At 44.1% G+C, this 18,397-nt stretch overlaps 1 protein-coding gene across 5 annotated transcripts in view; it reads right to left on the reverse strand.

Annotated features, from left to right (window-relative positions):
- Positions 1-17,946, reverse strand: part of SNX25 (sorting nexin 25) — a 113,581-nt gene extending 95,635 nt beyond the window's left edge. For 2 of the 5 annotated variants that reach the window (XM_057537412.1, XM_057537410.1), the window contains exon 1: positions 17,267-17,942. In XM_057537412.1, the coding sequence (XP_057393395.1) occupies positions 17,267-17,632 (366 nt within the window). In that variant the 5' untranslated portion in view covers positions 17,633-17,942. Of the gene's footprint in view, positions 1-4,638; positions 4,657-17,266 lie in introns of those variants that run through there. The other 3 variants (XM_057537411.1, XM_007177877.2, XM_057537413.1) reach the window with 3 other exon arrangements.
- Between the last annotated feature and the right edge of the window lie 451 nt (positions 17,947-18,397).

Consider the following 18,397-nt stretch of genomic DNA (forward strand, 5'->3'; position numbering starts at 1 on the left):
CGCAAGTGCACATGGAACATTCTCCAGGATAGATCACATCTTGGGTCACAAATCAAGCCTTGGTAAATTTAAGAAAATTGAAATCATATAATGTTTAACCATGAGTTAAAAAAGGTCTTGTTCTCCTTATCGATAAAAGAAACTTGTCAAACATATACTGAGAGGTTATCAGTTAGGGAGACTGTATTGATAGAAAGTAGTGGTTTTGTGTGTTTTTACCCTTCTTAATCAAGAATAATTTCTGTTTTAGATATAAGAAGGAAAAGCTATTCTTTGAAATTCAAACCTACAAATGTTCTCATATGGTTTTTCTAGATTCCAAAGATGCTTCAATTTCTTTCAAAAATACTATTTCTAATTATATCAAGTGTAGAGACACATTCTATATTATAGATGTAATTCAGAATTAAATCAACTGATAACACCATTTTCCAGAGATAATCACTATTGATATTTTGGTCTATTTCCTCCTAGTTAGCGACTCCAATCCTTACTATTACTTACTCTGGACAACGTACTTTTCTGTACCTCATGTCCTCATCTGTAAAACAAAGATAACAGCAGTACCTACCTCTTAGGGTTGATAAGAGCATTAACTGAGTTAACACACATGCAGCACTTAAACAATGCCTAATGACACATTATTAATTATAAAAATTACTATTGGTGCTTTTTTATTTTCATACACTTTTGAAGAAATTAGGATCACAGTACTCACACAGTTCTGCACCTGGTTTTTCACACTCAGTATTATTTCATGAGCATCTTTTATGTAATAAAAGATTTGGAATATATTATTTTGAATTACTTATACTGTAATTTAACTATAACTACTGTGTATTTACTTTGGCCTCACCATTTTTTCCTATTTTAAATGAAAAACATATTCATTTCCATGCTACTGATCTAAGTGTAGTACCACCAAAAATGTTCTAAAAAACACTAAAAGTGTCTATGAACCATACACTGGATTTGGACTCTGACTTCAAAGGACTGTGCACCTCGAGAATGTTGATGTGCTTCAAGCAGAGTCTTCTATCAGCCAGTGAGAAACTGAAGGGACAACAGGGCGTGGGGGGTAGGGGACACTCTGAAGCACAAACTATGCAAAGGTGAACAGGAAAAGTCCCTTTCCAGACTCTTCAACCAACACTAACCTACGTGCCTTGAAAGCCCAACACTGCAGGGTATTTATTTCCAGGTGGGGAGATGAGTAATGGCCACAGGGGCAGGTCAGGGCCTTCTCTACCCTCAGGGATACTTACACAGTAAAGTAAACCACTTTGGTCTCCAGAAGCATAAATGTCTATCATGATTTTACCTAAAATGAACTCGGCAAGAGATCAATGGTAGATTAGATTATCAGTAGCTTCCGTAGCTTATTACGCCAGTATTGTTGTGTTCAGGCTAAAGGCCAACCCTGCCTGCATGCAGATGTAGGAATCAAGGTTCTGTTTCCATTTCTACAACGAAAGATAATCAGGATAGATCCTGAGACTAGATCCTATGACTGGGCATGAAATCAGCTAGATCTTTCCTCTGAACAAACCTGAAACTCAAATGTGCTTCAGGCTGGAGCATAACCCCATTATTATTACTATGGCAAAAGCATATGACATCACATGATAGTGGCAAGAGCACTTAATTGAGACCCAGATAAAAGGAGGCGAGAGTTGATTCTTTGCCATTTTCTTGCTGACTTATAATGAATATGTCCATTTCTCTGAGATTCAGTTTAAATAATGTCTGCCCTATTTATACTAAAGGATTATTATGCACCTCAAGAAGGATAATGCATGTAAAAGGGTTTTTTTAAAATTATAAAACAGTATTCAGGGCTTCCCTGGTGGCGCAGTGGTTGAGAATCCGCCTGCCAATGCAGGGGACACGGGTTCGAGCCCTGGTCCCGGAAGATCCCACATGCCGCGGAGCAGCTGGGCCCGTGAGCCACAACTACTGAGCCTGCGCGTCTGGAGCCTGTGCCCCGCAACGGGAGGGGCCGCGCTAGTGAGAGGCCCGCGCACCGCGATGAAGAGCGGTCCCTGCACCGCGATGAAGAGTGGCCCCCGCTTGCCGTAACTAGAGAAAGCCCTCGCACGAACCGAAGACCCAACACAGCCAAAAAAAAAAAAAAAAAAAAAAAAAAAAACAGTATTCAAATATAGTTACTATGGTGCCAAAAGTCACAGTCCAAATTTTTTACAATGTTAATCAAAGAATGATTATAGTTATATTACATGTGATTAGTATTATGACCTATCATACTTTCAGATTTGACTAGTATCACAAGCAGATTCCTTTAATAATGTTTCTTGGTGATTAATCTGCTTTCTAAGAGAAAAATGATTATTAATGCAAACACAAAATCTCTATTAACTTATCAATAGAGGTGTTTCTTGAGATAGGCTAATATACTAAGGATTGTTTTTCCATTCAGTTGGAAGAATTAGACTCATGGGCAGAAAAAATGTGCTTCATTTCTAATGTCAAGGACTCAAATCTGAAGATCCTTAGGAAACACACTCCACTTGATTACAAGAGAAATTTAAGTATATTTCAAACCAGACACAGATTTGGAAACTGAAATTATAACATGCACTTGAAAGTATACAGGCAGCAGCAGTTTGTCTAAACTGGCAAATATAGAACAGAGACTACGGCTGGGGGAGAAGAATGAAGAAAAAGCAAATTGGCTTAGGAAAGATCACTGAAAACTGGCATTAGCTTTTTGCATTCCTGCAAAGGTCTGTAGGAATAAAAATTCTGTAGCCGTTTTATCACTGGCTTCCATTGTAATTCTGAGCTCACAAGGGAAATCAGAGGTTTCCACGATATGAATCACATTTCCATCAACTCATTCAATCATCTCACACATACTGAGGGCTCTGTGCGTCTGCCACTTAGTTGGGTACCAGAGACAAAGGTAAATACATGACATTCTCTGTGCTCAAGGGGCTTAATCTATCCTTGATGGAACAGAAGCTCATAATCGAGTAACTAATGAGCTCTAACAACGGGGCAGGCTCTGCTTAGGAATTCTAACATTCTTCCCATTCTGGTATCTCCTCTACATTCCACACTCCGGTCCAGGTCACAGGAGAACAGCTACTCAAATATACAACCAATCCATGAGATCACTTCATAAGAATTTTGAAGTTCATACGTATTGAAGTAAATTACAAAAATTATTCTCATTTCAGAAGAGTTCGCACTGAAACCACTGAATATAAATGTAGAAGAGTGGTTGCCCCTGCTTCAAAGCTATCACGTAACCCAACAACTCAATGAGTCACACAGAACTGCTGTTTTTCACAGAGATCTTTAGTAATGAAAGCAATCACTTTTTTTTTTTTTTTAAACTCTGTTACTGTCCTGGATACCATAATACCATTCTTATTAAATTTGTGGACTGGCTTTTAAATGAAAACTGGTGATAAGATATTTAGGACCTGGTTGGAAAAATATCACATTGGTAATTTGATTCCAATTCCAGCGGGATTTCTATTTCCATAGTTCCCTTGAAGTGAAAAGCTGAGCTCTGGGCAGTGGCCCGGATAACATACATGTATAAGATATTAAGGTGCGTGAGATGGATTACTGCCATAAAGCTACTAGTTGCAAAAAACCGAAAATACAATTCAAACAGGCCGATTTTTACATCCCTCCTAACTGGAGAGTAAAAATTATCTGCCCCAGCCTAGGTCTAGATCATAAAAATTCTTTCTTCCGTTTCTATCTAAAATAAATGTGTTCAAATTCAAAGACTAAAACCTTCCCTTATGAGAAACATGGTATTAAAGACAAGCCTTAGTGCGGCAGCCACTCTACCTCTGAGCAGAGAGAATGCAGCAATGCTTACTCTCACATGTGGGTCCGTCAGACACAGACACCGCACACGGCTCCGAGTCTCCCCGGCCCTTGCTGACATCCGGAGGCCCCCATCTGCTGCCTGAAAATACACTAACCCATTTTCAACAATCACTTGGGGAATCTGTTCTAATGCAGATTTCTAGATCCTATTCCTCCCTCCCCCCACAAAGATTCTTAATTGAGAAAGTTTATAAGGTGTGTCTTGGACATACAGCATTTTTTAGCAAGCATTCCTATATTATTTATAAATCCTTAGACCACATCTTGAGAAACACCACTAAGTGGTCATGATGACAAAAGATTAAGACCCCTGAAAAAAGCTGAGAAGTTTTATTCTTTGGAAGATTTATTTTAATACACGAGTAGAGCAATCATTTTACATAAGTTGGGGCAGTCACAAAAGATTCACCAAACCTCTTTCCACCTGTCTTAAAAATTACCCTCAACACGTCATCCTCCTCACTATGGGCAATTAATTTGCCTCCCAGTTACCAAGGCAGTCGAGGCGACCCAGTTTGAAACATCTCAGTTCCCTGCCAGCTGCCTACGAGCTTCTCTCTCTGCTCCCACTTTTACCTCTTTCCCATTAGTCTCAAGCCTAAACCCTCCACCAGTGCTCTGGTCCTGTCGGCCTGGCCGCTGCTCTAGCAAGCATCCTCTGCCTCTGGGATTTCCCTCTCTACTTTTCAAGATTTCTCTTTAACCCAAAGATGTGATTAAATCTCTCCTCAAAAACAAAAATTCCCAAAGCACACGCACCACACACACCTGTGAATGCCGCCTTCTCTTCTCTCCTTCTCATCCAAGCTTCCAGAGAGCACCGTGCACCCCGTCTCAGCCTCCTCACCTGTCCTCACTCCTCACCTAAGAGGATAAACACCACGTCTGCCCCATGTCCACCCTGCCCTCCCCAGACACCACCCGCACAGGTGTCCAGGGTCAAATCCAGGGACACTTCCCTGCCCTCCTTCTGGACTCCCCCCACCTCACCCAACACCTCTGGCCACTGGGTCCCTGTTGCTCTCTTGGCTTCTCTGGGTTTCTCTCTCCTATTCACCGTCCTTCTCACTCCTCTGCCTGCCCTTCAGCTTGCTGCTTTTCAACCACTGCGGGCCACCCTTGGCAGTCTCATCGACCTGTAGCTTTAACTACACGTGCACACTGACCCCCACCAGATCTGTTCCCCCGATATCTCCCTCTAATGGCAGAGATGCAAGCCTACCTGCAGGCTGAACATAATCACAGGCATCTCAAAATCCGCAAGGTCAAAACTTACCTCCTCACCTTCCACCATCCCAAACCTGCCCACGTGGGCCATGTCCATTCAGCCACCCAAGTCAGAAACCTGGAATTCACCTGACTTTTCCCTCTCCTCCCTCCACAAATGTTTATTGGGCAGAACTGAAGAGCGTGGTAGAGTTGACCGGAGGGAAGAGCTTGAGCTAGGTCTTTAACAAGAACTGAATGTGCAGAAATGGGGGCAGAGGTCTTCCAGGGGCACATGGGTGCAACACATACACCCCATAAAGGTAAAGTCAGGAACAGCGAGAAGCTTGGTTAAAGTGAGGAGTAAGTGAAGGTGTGAAAGGCTAAAAAGAGAGGTTCCTCCTAGTCCTGAAAACCTTGGCGATGAAGCGAAACATTCATTGTTTTGACTCCACTGCTTCCTTCCTCCTTAAAGGACTGGCTAGGCCAATCACAGAATCACGGCCCCCTCCCGCAGCCGACAATTCCATACAGGCGGGTACCCGCCCAAACCTTGCCAAACAGATATGAAGGGAACACTGCCACTGCATTTCTAAGAACACTTTCCTTGTTCCAAAAGGGCCTTTCCCCATCTAGATCTCATCCTGTGTGGCTATGGTGCCTGAAATGCCTGCAGCCGTCTAGCCACTAGCCAGGGCGTCAGGCCCATCCACGGGGAGGGCAGAGCTAAGAAAGATACAGAGAGATGGTCCTGAGGCTGGACATTCCCACATGGAGCCTGCCCTACTACTCCTGGGCCTGTCCTACCTCTGGGTTATGTATCATTTCTTAAGATAATAAATCTCCTTGTTGCTTAAAAAAAAAAAAAAATGTGGGGATACAGGTATAAGTCATGTTTAGAAAACACTGGGTTAAAAAGGTTCCTTTACTAAACAGCTAAACAGGTTCCTTTACTAGGATTTCTCACAACGTTAGCATAGCAATACACAGTGTAAAGCTTCAAGAACTTGGTTTCTCAAATTTATGCGACCCCCCCAACCCTGCAAGCCTCTCATCCTGCCTCTTCTGTTTTTGCAGTATACCTAAAAGCATCTCTGAAACTAAGTGTTTATGGATCATAGCTTAGAAAACTGATTTTTCCTAGAACAGATGAAAAGAATGTATGACTGACTGTTATGACACAGTATAGTGACAGCAGAGTAGCACAGAAAAAGTGCCATGGGACCCCAGAGGCTTCACTGCCGTTCTACGAGGTTCTCACTCAGAATGGCAGATGGGTCTCACGTTATATCTCAACTCTAGTAAAATTTTAGTGGCTGCCTGGAATGCTATGTTGAAAAGGATTCTGAGGCTTCATCCAGACGCAGGGAAAAAAAAAAAAAGCTGCCTTACTTGATTAGCAATGATTGTCACGAACATAGAAAGAGCCGTTGTGACATCATTCTGAGACCTCTAAAGTGACACTAATTCCTAAACAGATCCTAGAACCAGCCCAAAGATTCTCAAGTTTTTTAAAATGTGAATCAGGTTTTAAATTAGACCAAACTAATGTTTAATAATTAAAATGGTAATAAAGTGGTTAACTACAGAGGCTCCAAAATAAGAAAGACCTGGGTTTATTTTAGTTCTTCCACTTGCTCCGGGCACATGATTTAGCCTCTCTAAACCTCAGTTTTCCCATCTGTAAAATGAGATTAACAGTCCCTACCTCAGGTGGAAGGTATAAAAATTTAACTGGGTAATGCATATACGCACCTGCATACAGTAAATGCAATAAATATTAAGTTTAGCTATAGCAATTACTAAGGCATTCACTTTATGACATTCACATTATGGCTCTTGCAGTGCATGTATTTGTCCACTGTATTCACAGCCATGGGTTAGAGTAAAATGAATCAAACTGAGGCCATAGAAACCATTTTCCTGAACCCATAAACAATGTCAATTTATAGGCTATCATAAGGAAATGGCAAAGATGATTGCAAAGCACTGTTCAAACTAAGTGTTACCTGTCTTGAAGACATAGAGTATATAAATCTAACTACTGAGTGATTACTCTTTGCAAAAGACAGATTTCATACATATTTCTTCCAATCTCTCCATAGAGAAGGCCAAGACACAATGACCAAACCAACAGCAATGAGCCTCCCTAACACCTAGAATGAGTCCCCCACTCTCTCAGGAGCACTGGGCTTTCAGTGCTAGAACCAAGACAGTTCTGAGCAAACCAGGACAACTGGTCACCCTACAAACAAATGAGCAGGTGAAGTCCCAACAGTTGGGTCTGAGTCTGGCTGTGCTGCTCAGAACTGAAACAGAATGAGTTCATGAAATACTATTTTCCCTTAAAAGAAATCAGGGCTCTTTGTGGAGAAATGGCTAATTCCAGGTGAGAGCAGAAAACGCTCAAAATGAACCTGAAATATCCTATTATACCAGATAGCAAGAAAACTCTCAGACTTAGTAGGGTCATATCAAAAGGACTCAGGAGTCAACTTGAAAAGGTTTCCACTGGGCAGAGATGGGACTGCCTAAGCTTCAAAAAAGATAATAATTACAACTAATTGAAACCCATCAAATACATTCAAATCCATGAGTTCACAATACTTTTTTAAACACATAACTAATTGGTCACCTTCAGAGGATGATGGGGAACCAACTCATTATCTTGGAAAACTGATAATGGGAAAGAATCTAGCATTTATTCTGCTTTTCTATAGGAACTGTACCACTGTGCAACCAAACAGTAGATGATGGAAAAATGTCTCTTTTAAAAAAATATTCAAACCAATAAATAAGACAAATGACAGAATTAAAACATCCCTATTTGTCACCCCCCAAAAATTAACAGATCCAGGTATTGAGCATCAACAGCTACTAACAACAAAAAGAAAGACAATCAGATATTACGTGCCTCCTGATGAAAGGTCACACCACCACCTACAGTCCTGCCAAAGGGGTCAAACACAAGTCTGATCAGGCCTCTGGGTCCAGTGTCAATTTGTAGGACATACAAAGGAGGAAGGAACAAGCTGAGCTGTATCATTCATATGCAACCAGCAAAATCCAGACTATAGGACACTCCAGGACAACTGCTCCAGGTTCTTCAATAGATAACCCATAGGGAAAAGAAAAGGATACTGGGAAGACTTAATTTTTTCAAATGGGCAAGACTAAGCCATAATGTCCACGGATGCATGCTTGACTGATAAAACTGTAACAACACGCAAGGACGTGATTATTATAGAGTCAAGATGGCGTTACTTAGGTGGAAGGGAAGGGAATGCCATTGGGGTGGAGATATAGGGGGGCTTCTGGGGCTTCTGGAAGTTACAAGGGTATTGTCTTTATAATCACTCATACAACTATATATTTATTTTGTGTAATTTTTCTGAAGCTGCATCTTTATTCTTATAAAAAAGTTTTTTTAAAAAGGTAAAAGTGTAACATCTACCATTTAACACCTTCTAATTCAAAGCACTTTTACAAATACTAGTATTTATATTTTCAAATACTATCACATTGTTCCAAACAACCTCTTAAGGTATTTACTATCTCCACTTTTCAGATAAGGAGACTGGGGCTTAGAAATCTTAGGTAAGTTGCCCACTGTCACAGGGTTATTAAAGCAGAGCCAGATTCAAATTCAAATAACTGGCTGACTCCAGAACCATTCTCTTAATGCCTATGCTCTACTGATCCCCAGTGATTCATTCACTCAAGACATATTTATTGCTTACCTACTTAATCATACTAGATGTTAAAGATACAGGGGGGAGTTTCTGCCTTCATGGAGTTCAAGGGTTAATGAGAAAGACGGACAAGGAACCGTCCAAGTATAAAATCACAACTGTGCTAAGTACAATGAAGAAAAGGTTTACGGTGCCACAAGAATATATGAGCTTCTCTGCAAAAGTGATGGCTGAGGCCTGAGGAGAAGTTAGCCAGGTAAGGGCACAGAGGGGCTCCAGGCAGAGCAAGCAATATTCAAAGTTGCCATCCAAAGACCGAGGTTGGCACTTTGAGGGCTGAGGATAGAGCATGAGAAGTGAAGGTAATTATGATAGGAGACCAGGCTGGAGAGCTGGCAAGAACAGGAAGCTGACGGCTCTTAATTAAACATGCTGCAGAAGAGGGATTGGACCGGGTGTGCATTTTTCAGAGAAGGAATTGGAGGAGCGACACGGAGGCAGAGAGATGAATTGAGGGGCTGTTGCAGTCACCTAGGGGGCACATGATGGCAGCTGGGACCAAGCAGGAGAGATGGAAAGAAGTGGATGGACATAAGATACCCAAGAGGTAAGGAGACAGGTCTGGGGGATGGACTGCATGTGGGGAGGAAGGAGAAGGAGAGTTCAGGAAGGACTCGGGCTTCTGGCTGCAGGACTTTCGGAGGTGCTAGTCGCTGACGCAAGGAGCAAGGGGAGAGGGACGGAGACACTGATCACAAGACAGATGGAGCCTTGGACTTGTTGAGTTTCAGGCACCACTGAGGGTACCAAGTGGAAAGGTCAAGTTAAGCAGTTGAATAAGTGAGTCTAAGCCTGAGGAGTAAATCTCGACTCCTCCGTGTAGAGATGGTTATTGCAGGGGTCCCCGGGGAAGCCCGCCTAAGAGTGAGATACTTCCAAAAATGGGACCTCAAGAATGATCAAAATTCAAATCTAGAAAACAAAGCAACCTCCTGAGCTAATCTAGGGGTTGCAATCTCAGAAAGGTTTAGTGAAATGGGAAAAAAAATCAGAAGGAACAATATGAGATTAACAACTGTGCCTCAGGAAAATCACGTCGCAATTTCTGGGATGTTTAAGGTATTAATTTCACGCCTAACAAGTTGGCAGGGTTTGCACATGGCCCTCAGGTGTATATTTGTAGGAGTATATTTGTATACGAGGAAGAGGCCTTTGGGAGGTGCCTTGTGTGTAGCCGCTCAAGGTTGGAGACAGAGAAAGCTCTGGAGCTAGGAGAGAAAGCCCGAGCTTGACCCCAGGGGCTGCTCTGAGCCAGGTACAGAAAGGAGCCAGCCAGAAGGGATGGGTCTGTCTTCACAGGAGATGCAAACAGAGACATAAACTCCTCAGCTTCTATTACAAGGTAAAAAAGAAAAAAATTTAAGTATACCTGAGTGAGAGAAACAAGGCTACATTCTCAACTTCCATAAAGCACATAAAGTGGCTTTGGCTCAGGAAAAAAACAAAAACAAAAGAAACCAGAAGGACCGAGCACTCCTGGATATCCAGTTTTAGGGGACTGAGACAGCAGTAGCCCAAGAAGAAATGTGCTTTTTCACAGACTGGCACAGGTGACAGAAAGAAGGCTCTCTCAAATGTTTTGCAGGCACCCGGAACGGAAGAACATAAGTGAACATATTCATAAACACAAAAATACTGCCTGTGGTCTGGCAGGAAGGAGGGGAGAGCTGCAGGATGCGGCCCTGCATGAGCAGACAGGAGCAAACCCTATACAATTTGAGTTACTGCTATTAATGTAAACTCACTCATACATACAAGGTGGGTGAGAACTACAGAAATTCAGGTAACTTTAGAAATGAGTATTTGTTAAAAATGCATCCAACTTTCCAAGAAGTGTACTCTACACTAAAATAGAAAGCTTACTAAATAGATCTTAGTGACCTAAACAAGTTCCAGTGTCTTATTCTAAAAATGCACTATTCATTCCGGTTTCCCCTTTGGCCTCAGAGGCATTTTACTTGGAGTTACCATATTCATTTTCCTCTACGTCCAGCTCACGGCGTTCATACATGGAAACCCCAGGCTGACTGACAAATGTACCAGGACTGGCCAGTACCTAGAGTCACTGATAAGCACCGGCCAGCCCTGGGGACAGACGGGCACAGCTCACTCTCCTAACTGCATTCTCCCAAAGCAGCATCTGAGCTGAAAAGCCCACCAAAATGCAACCAAACCCCACTGGGCTTTCTGGAAAGCTCCATTGTGTAACTAAATAACACATCCCAGGACTAAAGGAGGGTGTAGAAGTGACTAACTGAACCCAAGCCCTGGCCCCCCGGGGTACCCAGCAGAGTCCTTGAGAAGGACTGCCTATCTACCCCTGTCATCTGTCACCTCCACCCAAACAACCCTCATTTAGAAAGTGACCTAACAGTGAAGTTGGTAAAAATACAAGTTCCAAGTTTGCAAGTCTTTCAAAAGCAAAGCTGCCAAAAAAAAGAAAAAAAAAGGCAAGTTTGTATGCCATCATTTTAATACTAACAGCCTTCTACAGACACTTCTTTTTCTGAAGCCTAAGCCCTCAGCACCAAACTTGCTGAGTCACCTTTTTTTAAGTACAGTTGTGTGTACTATTCTGACTGCACAAAGGCTCATACATTCTAAGGAATCTAGGGCACTTCCTACCCCCAAAATGATAAGGTTAGGAAATGAAACCTAAGATACTTTTAAGAAGGCAACATTCAATTACTAAGGTGACATCGTAGCGTGTTCCCAAAGCAAAAGCAGCTTAAGATTCAAGGGAGTTAGAAATAAGCTTCCTGGGAATGACCAGAATTTAGGCTCCAAGCAGACCACTCAAGCTTGGAGACTTTGGTCTTCACATTTGTGAATAAACAGTAGGACCCTTTGGTTTGGGGCTTGAATTTATTATTTAGAGGGAATGTTAAGATACTCTTGAAAAGATTCTTGAACCCATCTGTAATGATAACTACTGATAATTAACATGAAAGAAACGTCTCACTCAATCTTGACTTTTCGCCTCTGGACTCCATTCCCACAGCTTCACTGACTCACTTTTTATCACTGCAACGGATCAGTGTTTCTCCTGAGTCCCTCCCAATCACATTTCCATTTAACATTTCTAAAGCCCAGCTCTGATGCTACACTCCAGAGCTCAGAAAGTGTGAGTAGCTGCCCTGACTACAGACTATAAACCAACCCTACTCTCTCAGATGAGGACTTCCACAACCTGGCCCAAACTACCTCTGCAATCCTACCTCCGAGGATTCATCTCATACACTCGCCGGCAACTCAAACCCCAAAAAGTACATGTACTCCGTCTCTAAAACAATTTGCTGGGTTTGTTTTGGTTTTGTACAAATTGTGAAAATATATATTGCCGCCTTCAGACAGTTTTGCTAAATTCAAAAACACACTCATTATTTCTTAGAATACATTTGCTGGTTTTGATGAGCATTTTTTTTATGTTCCGGTTTAATCGTGTATTGTAGCTTCCTACTTTGAAGTTATCACTATTCATATATAACTTCTTATGTTTACTAACCCTAAGAAAGAGTTCCTTCATAATAAAGATACAGAAAATAATTTTCCTTTATGTGTAATCACTGTTAATATATCAAGAGATTATAGGTAACAAAAGCTCCCGTTTTTGAGTACATATTTATATTTGCTTGTATGTACATAATATACATCTGTTAGAATAATCAACTGTTAATAATGGCTGCCTATAAGGAAGGGAGATTTTTTTCCCACTGCATATCCTTTTATATGTTTTTTTATTAAAGCCATGTGATTGTATAACCTGCATAAAAAGTTAAATTTAAACATTATGATTAGAATGAATTTAAGGCAAACAAACCTTACACTACAGAGTTAGGTAGATTTAAGAGGGTCTCAAAAGCCATCTTCCTCAAAAACATTTTTCCCAGTACCCACCATGACTTAAATCCCCTGGTCAAAATACAATCAAATATTCTGAAGACAGTAAGTGTATTATGCCACTATCCACTATCAAATTATTGAGGATTAGTTTATCATATTAGCATAATAAAGGAAAGTCACAAAGAGGCTGTGTATAGTCTCCCTAAGTCTTGTTTCTTTTCCCTTTTCCCCCAAGTAACTAAATCAAGTCTGTTTTACTCAAAAGAACTTTTGTATTGGTAAAAGAACTCATTTAGAGATTCTAGAAGTCCTACCCAAGCCAAGTGGCACCATGGGTTGCTGTGTGAATGTTTTTACTGTCTCTATAAACATCTGCTCTCCCCTCCAGTCTTCCCTATCAGTCTAATCTACTCAGCCCGAGAGGACCTTGACAGGGAGCATCTTGTTCACCTTTGATTCCTCCCCAACACTAAGAACACTGCCACGCACTTAACAGAAAGCAATTATCGAAGCTCTTAGTGACACCTACTGCAAGACTATGATCCCTTCTCTAGGGAACTGTGGTTGAAACTTCAAATCTAAAAATGTCAGTTGGATTCTCAAGTCTGTTCTCATCTCAAACAATAATCCATTCATTCAGGACAAAAATCCATCTACAGAGAACTTACTATGTGCCTGGCACTGACACTCAGCAACTAAGTAGGCCAAAAATGATCTCACGAGATCAGAAAAGCAGATATGCAGCAGATATTCAGTAAATGCGTACAAGATTTGATGAACTTCTTGAACTTTGCTGTCTAAACTTGGAAAAGTCTTTAATGTTTTCTTCACATAGCAATGGACCTGTTTCCCATATGCTACTAATCGCCTGACTTGTGGACTTTATTGCATCAGCCGTCCAATCCTCATTAGTTACCTGCTTATTTTTTAACTTAATGGGATGTAAATCAAGAAGTATCTAATAAAATACAATGTAAAAGAGAAAAATCCATAATTATTATGTGAATGATTGACTTTTTAAAATTTATTTATTTTATTTATTTATTTTTGGCTGTGTTGGGTCTTTGTTGCTGCACACGGGCTTTCTCTAGTTGTGGCGAGCAGGGTTTACTCTCCGTTGCGGTGTGCGGGCTTCTCATTGTGGTGGTTTCTCTTGTTGCGGAGCACGGGCTCTAGGCGCGCAGGCTTCAGTAGTTGTGGCTCTCGGGCTTAGTTGCTCTGTGGCATGTGGGATCTTCCCGGACCAGGGCTCGAACCCGTGTCTCCTGCATTGGCAGGCGGATTCTTAAGCACTGCGCCACCAGGGAAGCCCATGACTGACATTTAAAGAAGTTATTCCCTCTTATTCCTATCGCCAAAATGTAAGAAATTATTTCCCTTTTTTCCATTCTATGAAGATGCACTTAGATCCTGCTGGTCCAGGAATGAAAATAAGTTTTCTGAACTACTGATTCACTATTCCCATATTCTTCTTGCTGCTGCCCTGGTCAGATCATGTGTTAGGGTCAAGTAACTGTGGCGAGTGAATCTAAGGCTCTTGGTCCGCCTGAGTTAACTGGCCTGGCACAAGACCAAACTACGACCTTGGACTAGGAGCACCACACTCTGGCAGTCTACTCAGCAGAGGCGGGCTAGCAGCTGCTGCCCAGGAGCAAGCCAGCCCCACAGCATCAGAGCTCCAGTCGGCTGGCCTACAACAAAGCCCAAGTGCTTCTAAAGTGGGGCCGCCCAGGTAGCAACTGTCAAGACTTCACCATCAACCTTGCTGACCTTACACAAAGTTTTTTTGCCACCTGAATATACCACTGGATGTTATTTCCACCCGAGATGAAAATTTAGTTTTACCACCTTAATCAATAGTGATTCCCAGCCAAGTAAAATCAAAATCCTTGCACATAAGAGACGCCCAGTAAATATTAGATTAACTGAAGGGGGAAAGCACAGAGTTAGTGACCGCAAACTGACATAATTTTCTTCGTTATCATCAGCAAACACTCACAAAAGATGTCAGTCACGGGTCCTAACTGCATAGAGTTGACAGCCAATAACTACCTTGCAAAGCATGCGGGAGCATTTGAACACTCCTAGACATGAAAACACCTTTTCCCTTTTAGTGTAGGCTTCTCTGGTTGCCTACTTTTAACAGTGTATGCATTTTTTTTCCTCTATAGAAGGAAGCCAAGAAGGAAAAAAAAAGGAAAGAGAAGGAAGGAAAGATGGACAGATAGCATAGATTCCCATGTCTGACACGTCTAGCTGACACTAGAAGAACCCAAAATAGGTAAGAACAAATGAGGATTCTTTTCTTAATGCTGAATCAAAACTTCTGTAGTGAAGTAGTCACTGTATCATAAGAGGCACCATTTGGTTCACTCCAAAATAGCCTCCCCTCCACCTGTTAGATGACCAGTGTGGTCCAGCTCCTACCACCACAGAACGGACAGTTTATACTACACCACATGCTTATGCTTTCATGCATAAAGAACATTTTTTTAAAACCTTAAGCATAAATTATTGGAAATACAGCACAACAAAAGGCTTGCGTAAACTGCACTGGTACTGTAAATATATATATATAATTTTATGTGAATAACATGCATTTCAATTCTAAGTAACACAACCTAGAAAGTAAACATCCTAGTGTACTTATTTTCTTATTTAACATTGTAGGAATCTGAATTCAAAAAGAATGACCAATAATCTACTTTCCTTAAATCATACTTCACCTCTTCTACTGCCTGAAATCTTCGGGTAGTATACATGAGAGATTACACGTGCTGCTTCATTTTCTGTCACCTTTAATGTAGTATTTTCTCTGCTTCCTCTACTAAAGCACCTTTCCGGATGATAACCCAAGTTTTACCAGAGGTACAAGTGAGCTAGGCGGTTTGAGGGGATGTATTTTCCAGGAAAAGGGGAGGTAACCCACAACATGAGGCTTCCGAGCCCTCAGAGTGAGTTGCAATCCTACAGCTTTGATCCTGACCCCACCATCTAAACTTCCTGCCCTCACATACCAGTCACTCTTAATCACTTAACTCTTAGTTACTTTTGCTTTCATAAGCATTTACCACTATCCAAAAGTAACTCCATTTATTTATTGCCTGATTCCCCCATAAGTATATAGTCTCCAGAAAGCAGGGCTTTTGCCTTGTTGATTCAACCCCAGCTTCCAAAATAATACCTGGCTGGCATAAAATAATAAATACGTACTGAATGAATTACAACGTCTTACAATACTCTAAAGAATTCTAACGTCATTCACAGATCGATAAATCAACTAGTAAAATCTTGGGATCTTTATTTTTTTTTATCATTGTAGAGAAAAAGCAAGAGGAAAAATACACCTACTCACCAAGTCTTGCTAAATTAGATATGAAAAAATGGACAGCTGAGTGAAGGTTTTTAAGAGAAATAAACACAACTACGTAATTTGAGACCACTTATGAAAACAGAAGTTCTTGTTCCTTACTATATTGAATTGCTGCTCAGCTTACACAGTGAGGATGCCCCACTCTTTTACCTACAACCCTTCAGCCATTATCTCAGCTCTGCATTCGGAACTGACACACTGAGGAAACGGTACTTTTGGTGAAGAGTGTGATGATTTTCACAAAAAAGTAAGCAGGTCATATCATAAGCAAACACAAAACCCAGGGGGTAATGACGCTTCCAACAAATATTCTTAGGAAGCTGAGCCACTGCCATTTCCCTTACCCCAGAGTGCTTGGTCAATTTAAGTTTAATGATAGTATCATTCAGTCAAGCAGGAAGAGTCAAGCTACGACAGAAGCAAGTTTCTTTTAAAGGGCGGTGAGACGGATGCTGGGAGGTAGGGGAAGCAGTGGTTTGGCACTAAGGAAGCGAAGAGCTCATTTAAAATACTGTCCTTCCCTATATTCCCTATATAACCACCGTTCTTTACTATATCGCCACACCTCACTGATGATAGCCTTCCTTTTGATGCAAAGTACAGTGATTTCGGGCATCCCCTTCCTAAATCACTGAAACTGCGATACTTAACATGGTGGAAGACAGGACAGCGTGGTAAAAAGTGTACCCAGGCTTGGGCATGAGGTACCGGGTGGGTGACCTAAGCCAAGTCAGCCCCTCTGCGCCAAGCTTCCTCGTCTGTAAAAGGGCATAAAGTCACCCCGACAGGGAACGGTTATCGGAACCCAAGGTAATGACCAGCCCAGGGCGCAGCGCCTGCGTACAGCGACCGCCGCGCTCCCCTGGCTCCCACTCGCCAGCTGCAGAGCCACAGCGAAGGTCTGGAAGGATTATTCAACTACCGAGGCTGGAAATGAGGATGGTGTCGAGCAACTACATCGCCTACTAACGTGCATCTCGGCAAACCCACGGAGCCCGGAGCCCGCCCCGCGCGGGGGCCGAGGGGACGCGAGCCTCTCCCCGCCGGGCCGGCGCACCCCAAGCCCCGTTTCCCTCGGGCGTCCGCCGAGCCGGGCCGAGAAGACGGGCCCGCCGCGACCCCCGGCCCTCCCGGAGCTGGCGGCGGGCGCCGGAAGCGGGCGGGCCGGGCGAGGCCGCGGGCGGGCGCGCGCGGCGGCGGCGGCGGGGAGACCCGTACTCACCTCCGGCGGGCGGCGGGTGGCCGCGGCCAGCCGTCTCCAGGCGGCGGCGAAGTCGGGCGGCGGAGCTCGCGGGCTCCGCCAGACCAGGGAGAACAAGGTCCCCAGCAGGAAGGCGGCCGCAGCGCAGCCCAGGTACAGGCTGAGCCTGAGAAGGACGGTGCCCGGCCCCGCGCTTCCCGCTTCCCAGCAACCGGGCCCCAGGAAGCAGAGGGACACGGCGGCGAGGGCGGCCACGGCCACCAGCGCCCGCCAGCTCCCGCCGCCAGGGCCCCCGGGGGCTGCCGCGTCCTCCCGGGAATCCGGCCGCCGCTCGCCTGGGGCGCCCGTGAGGCCGGCGCCGCTGCTGTCGGTGGCATCGGGGTGCATGCTTTTTCCTGGGCCGCTAAGGACAGGCACATCTCCCGCCCTGCTCTCCCCCGGCGCTGCCCTGGACGGTGGCCTCCAAGCGGCGCCTCCTCCCCTCGCCGCTCCCGCCGCTCTGGAGGCAGAGGGAGTCCGCGCTCATGCCCTCGCCGGCGGCCCACCGAGGGAACGGCTCCAACAGACGCCGCCGAGCTCCTCTCGGCGACCCCTCAGCGCCGCCACGCGGCGCCGCGCCCTCAGCTGCCCGGCCGGGCGTGCCCAGGTAGTCGGACCCGCCTGGGACTCGAGCCGGCCGGGTGGGGGCGGGGACGGGGGTGGGGGCGGCCGTGGAGGGCGTATCAGAAGGGGGCGGAGAGTCACAGCGTCCGGCTGAGCGATGGCTGGGAGGTGCCCGGCCCCGCCCCGCCCCGCCCGGCCGCCCACCCGCGGTGCGGGGGCGGGGTCCGACCCGCCGCTGCCCAGCGGGGAAGGGGCGCCGCCAATCCTGGCGAAAACTGCTCTTTCCTGGGCTCCTCCCCGCCCCTCCCCCAGGATACCGTCTGTTGATGGAAATTTTTGCTGCAGGTGTCAGAAGCATTTGTAATTCTCGAGCTCAGGTGATCCCTTAATCCTGTCCCCGCTCATCACTGATAAGTAACCTCCTAGCATGCTTACAGCCCGCAAAATTTCTGCGCCGTTTGCACCTGCTATTTAAATAGGCAACCGTTCCTAATCCTCACTTTTAACACAGTTCTCCGAACAACCTTCCCTTTCCCACGCAGCCGCCTC

The sequence above is a fragment of the Balaenoptera acutorostrata genome, chromosome 21 (assembly GCF_949987535.1).
Source record: "Balaenoptera acutorostrata chromosome 21, mBalAcu1.1, whole genome shotgun sequence".
Classification (NCBI taxonomy): Eukaryota; Metazoa; Chordata; class Mammalia; order Artiodactyla; family Balaenopteridae; genus Balaenoptera; species Balaenoptera acutorostrata.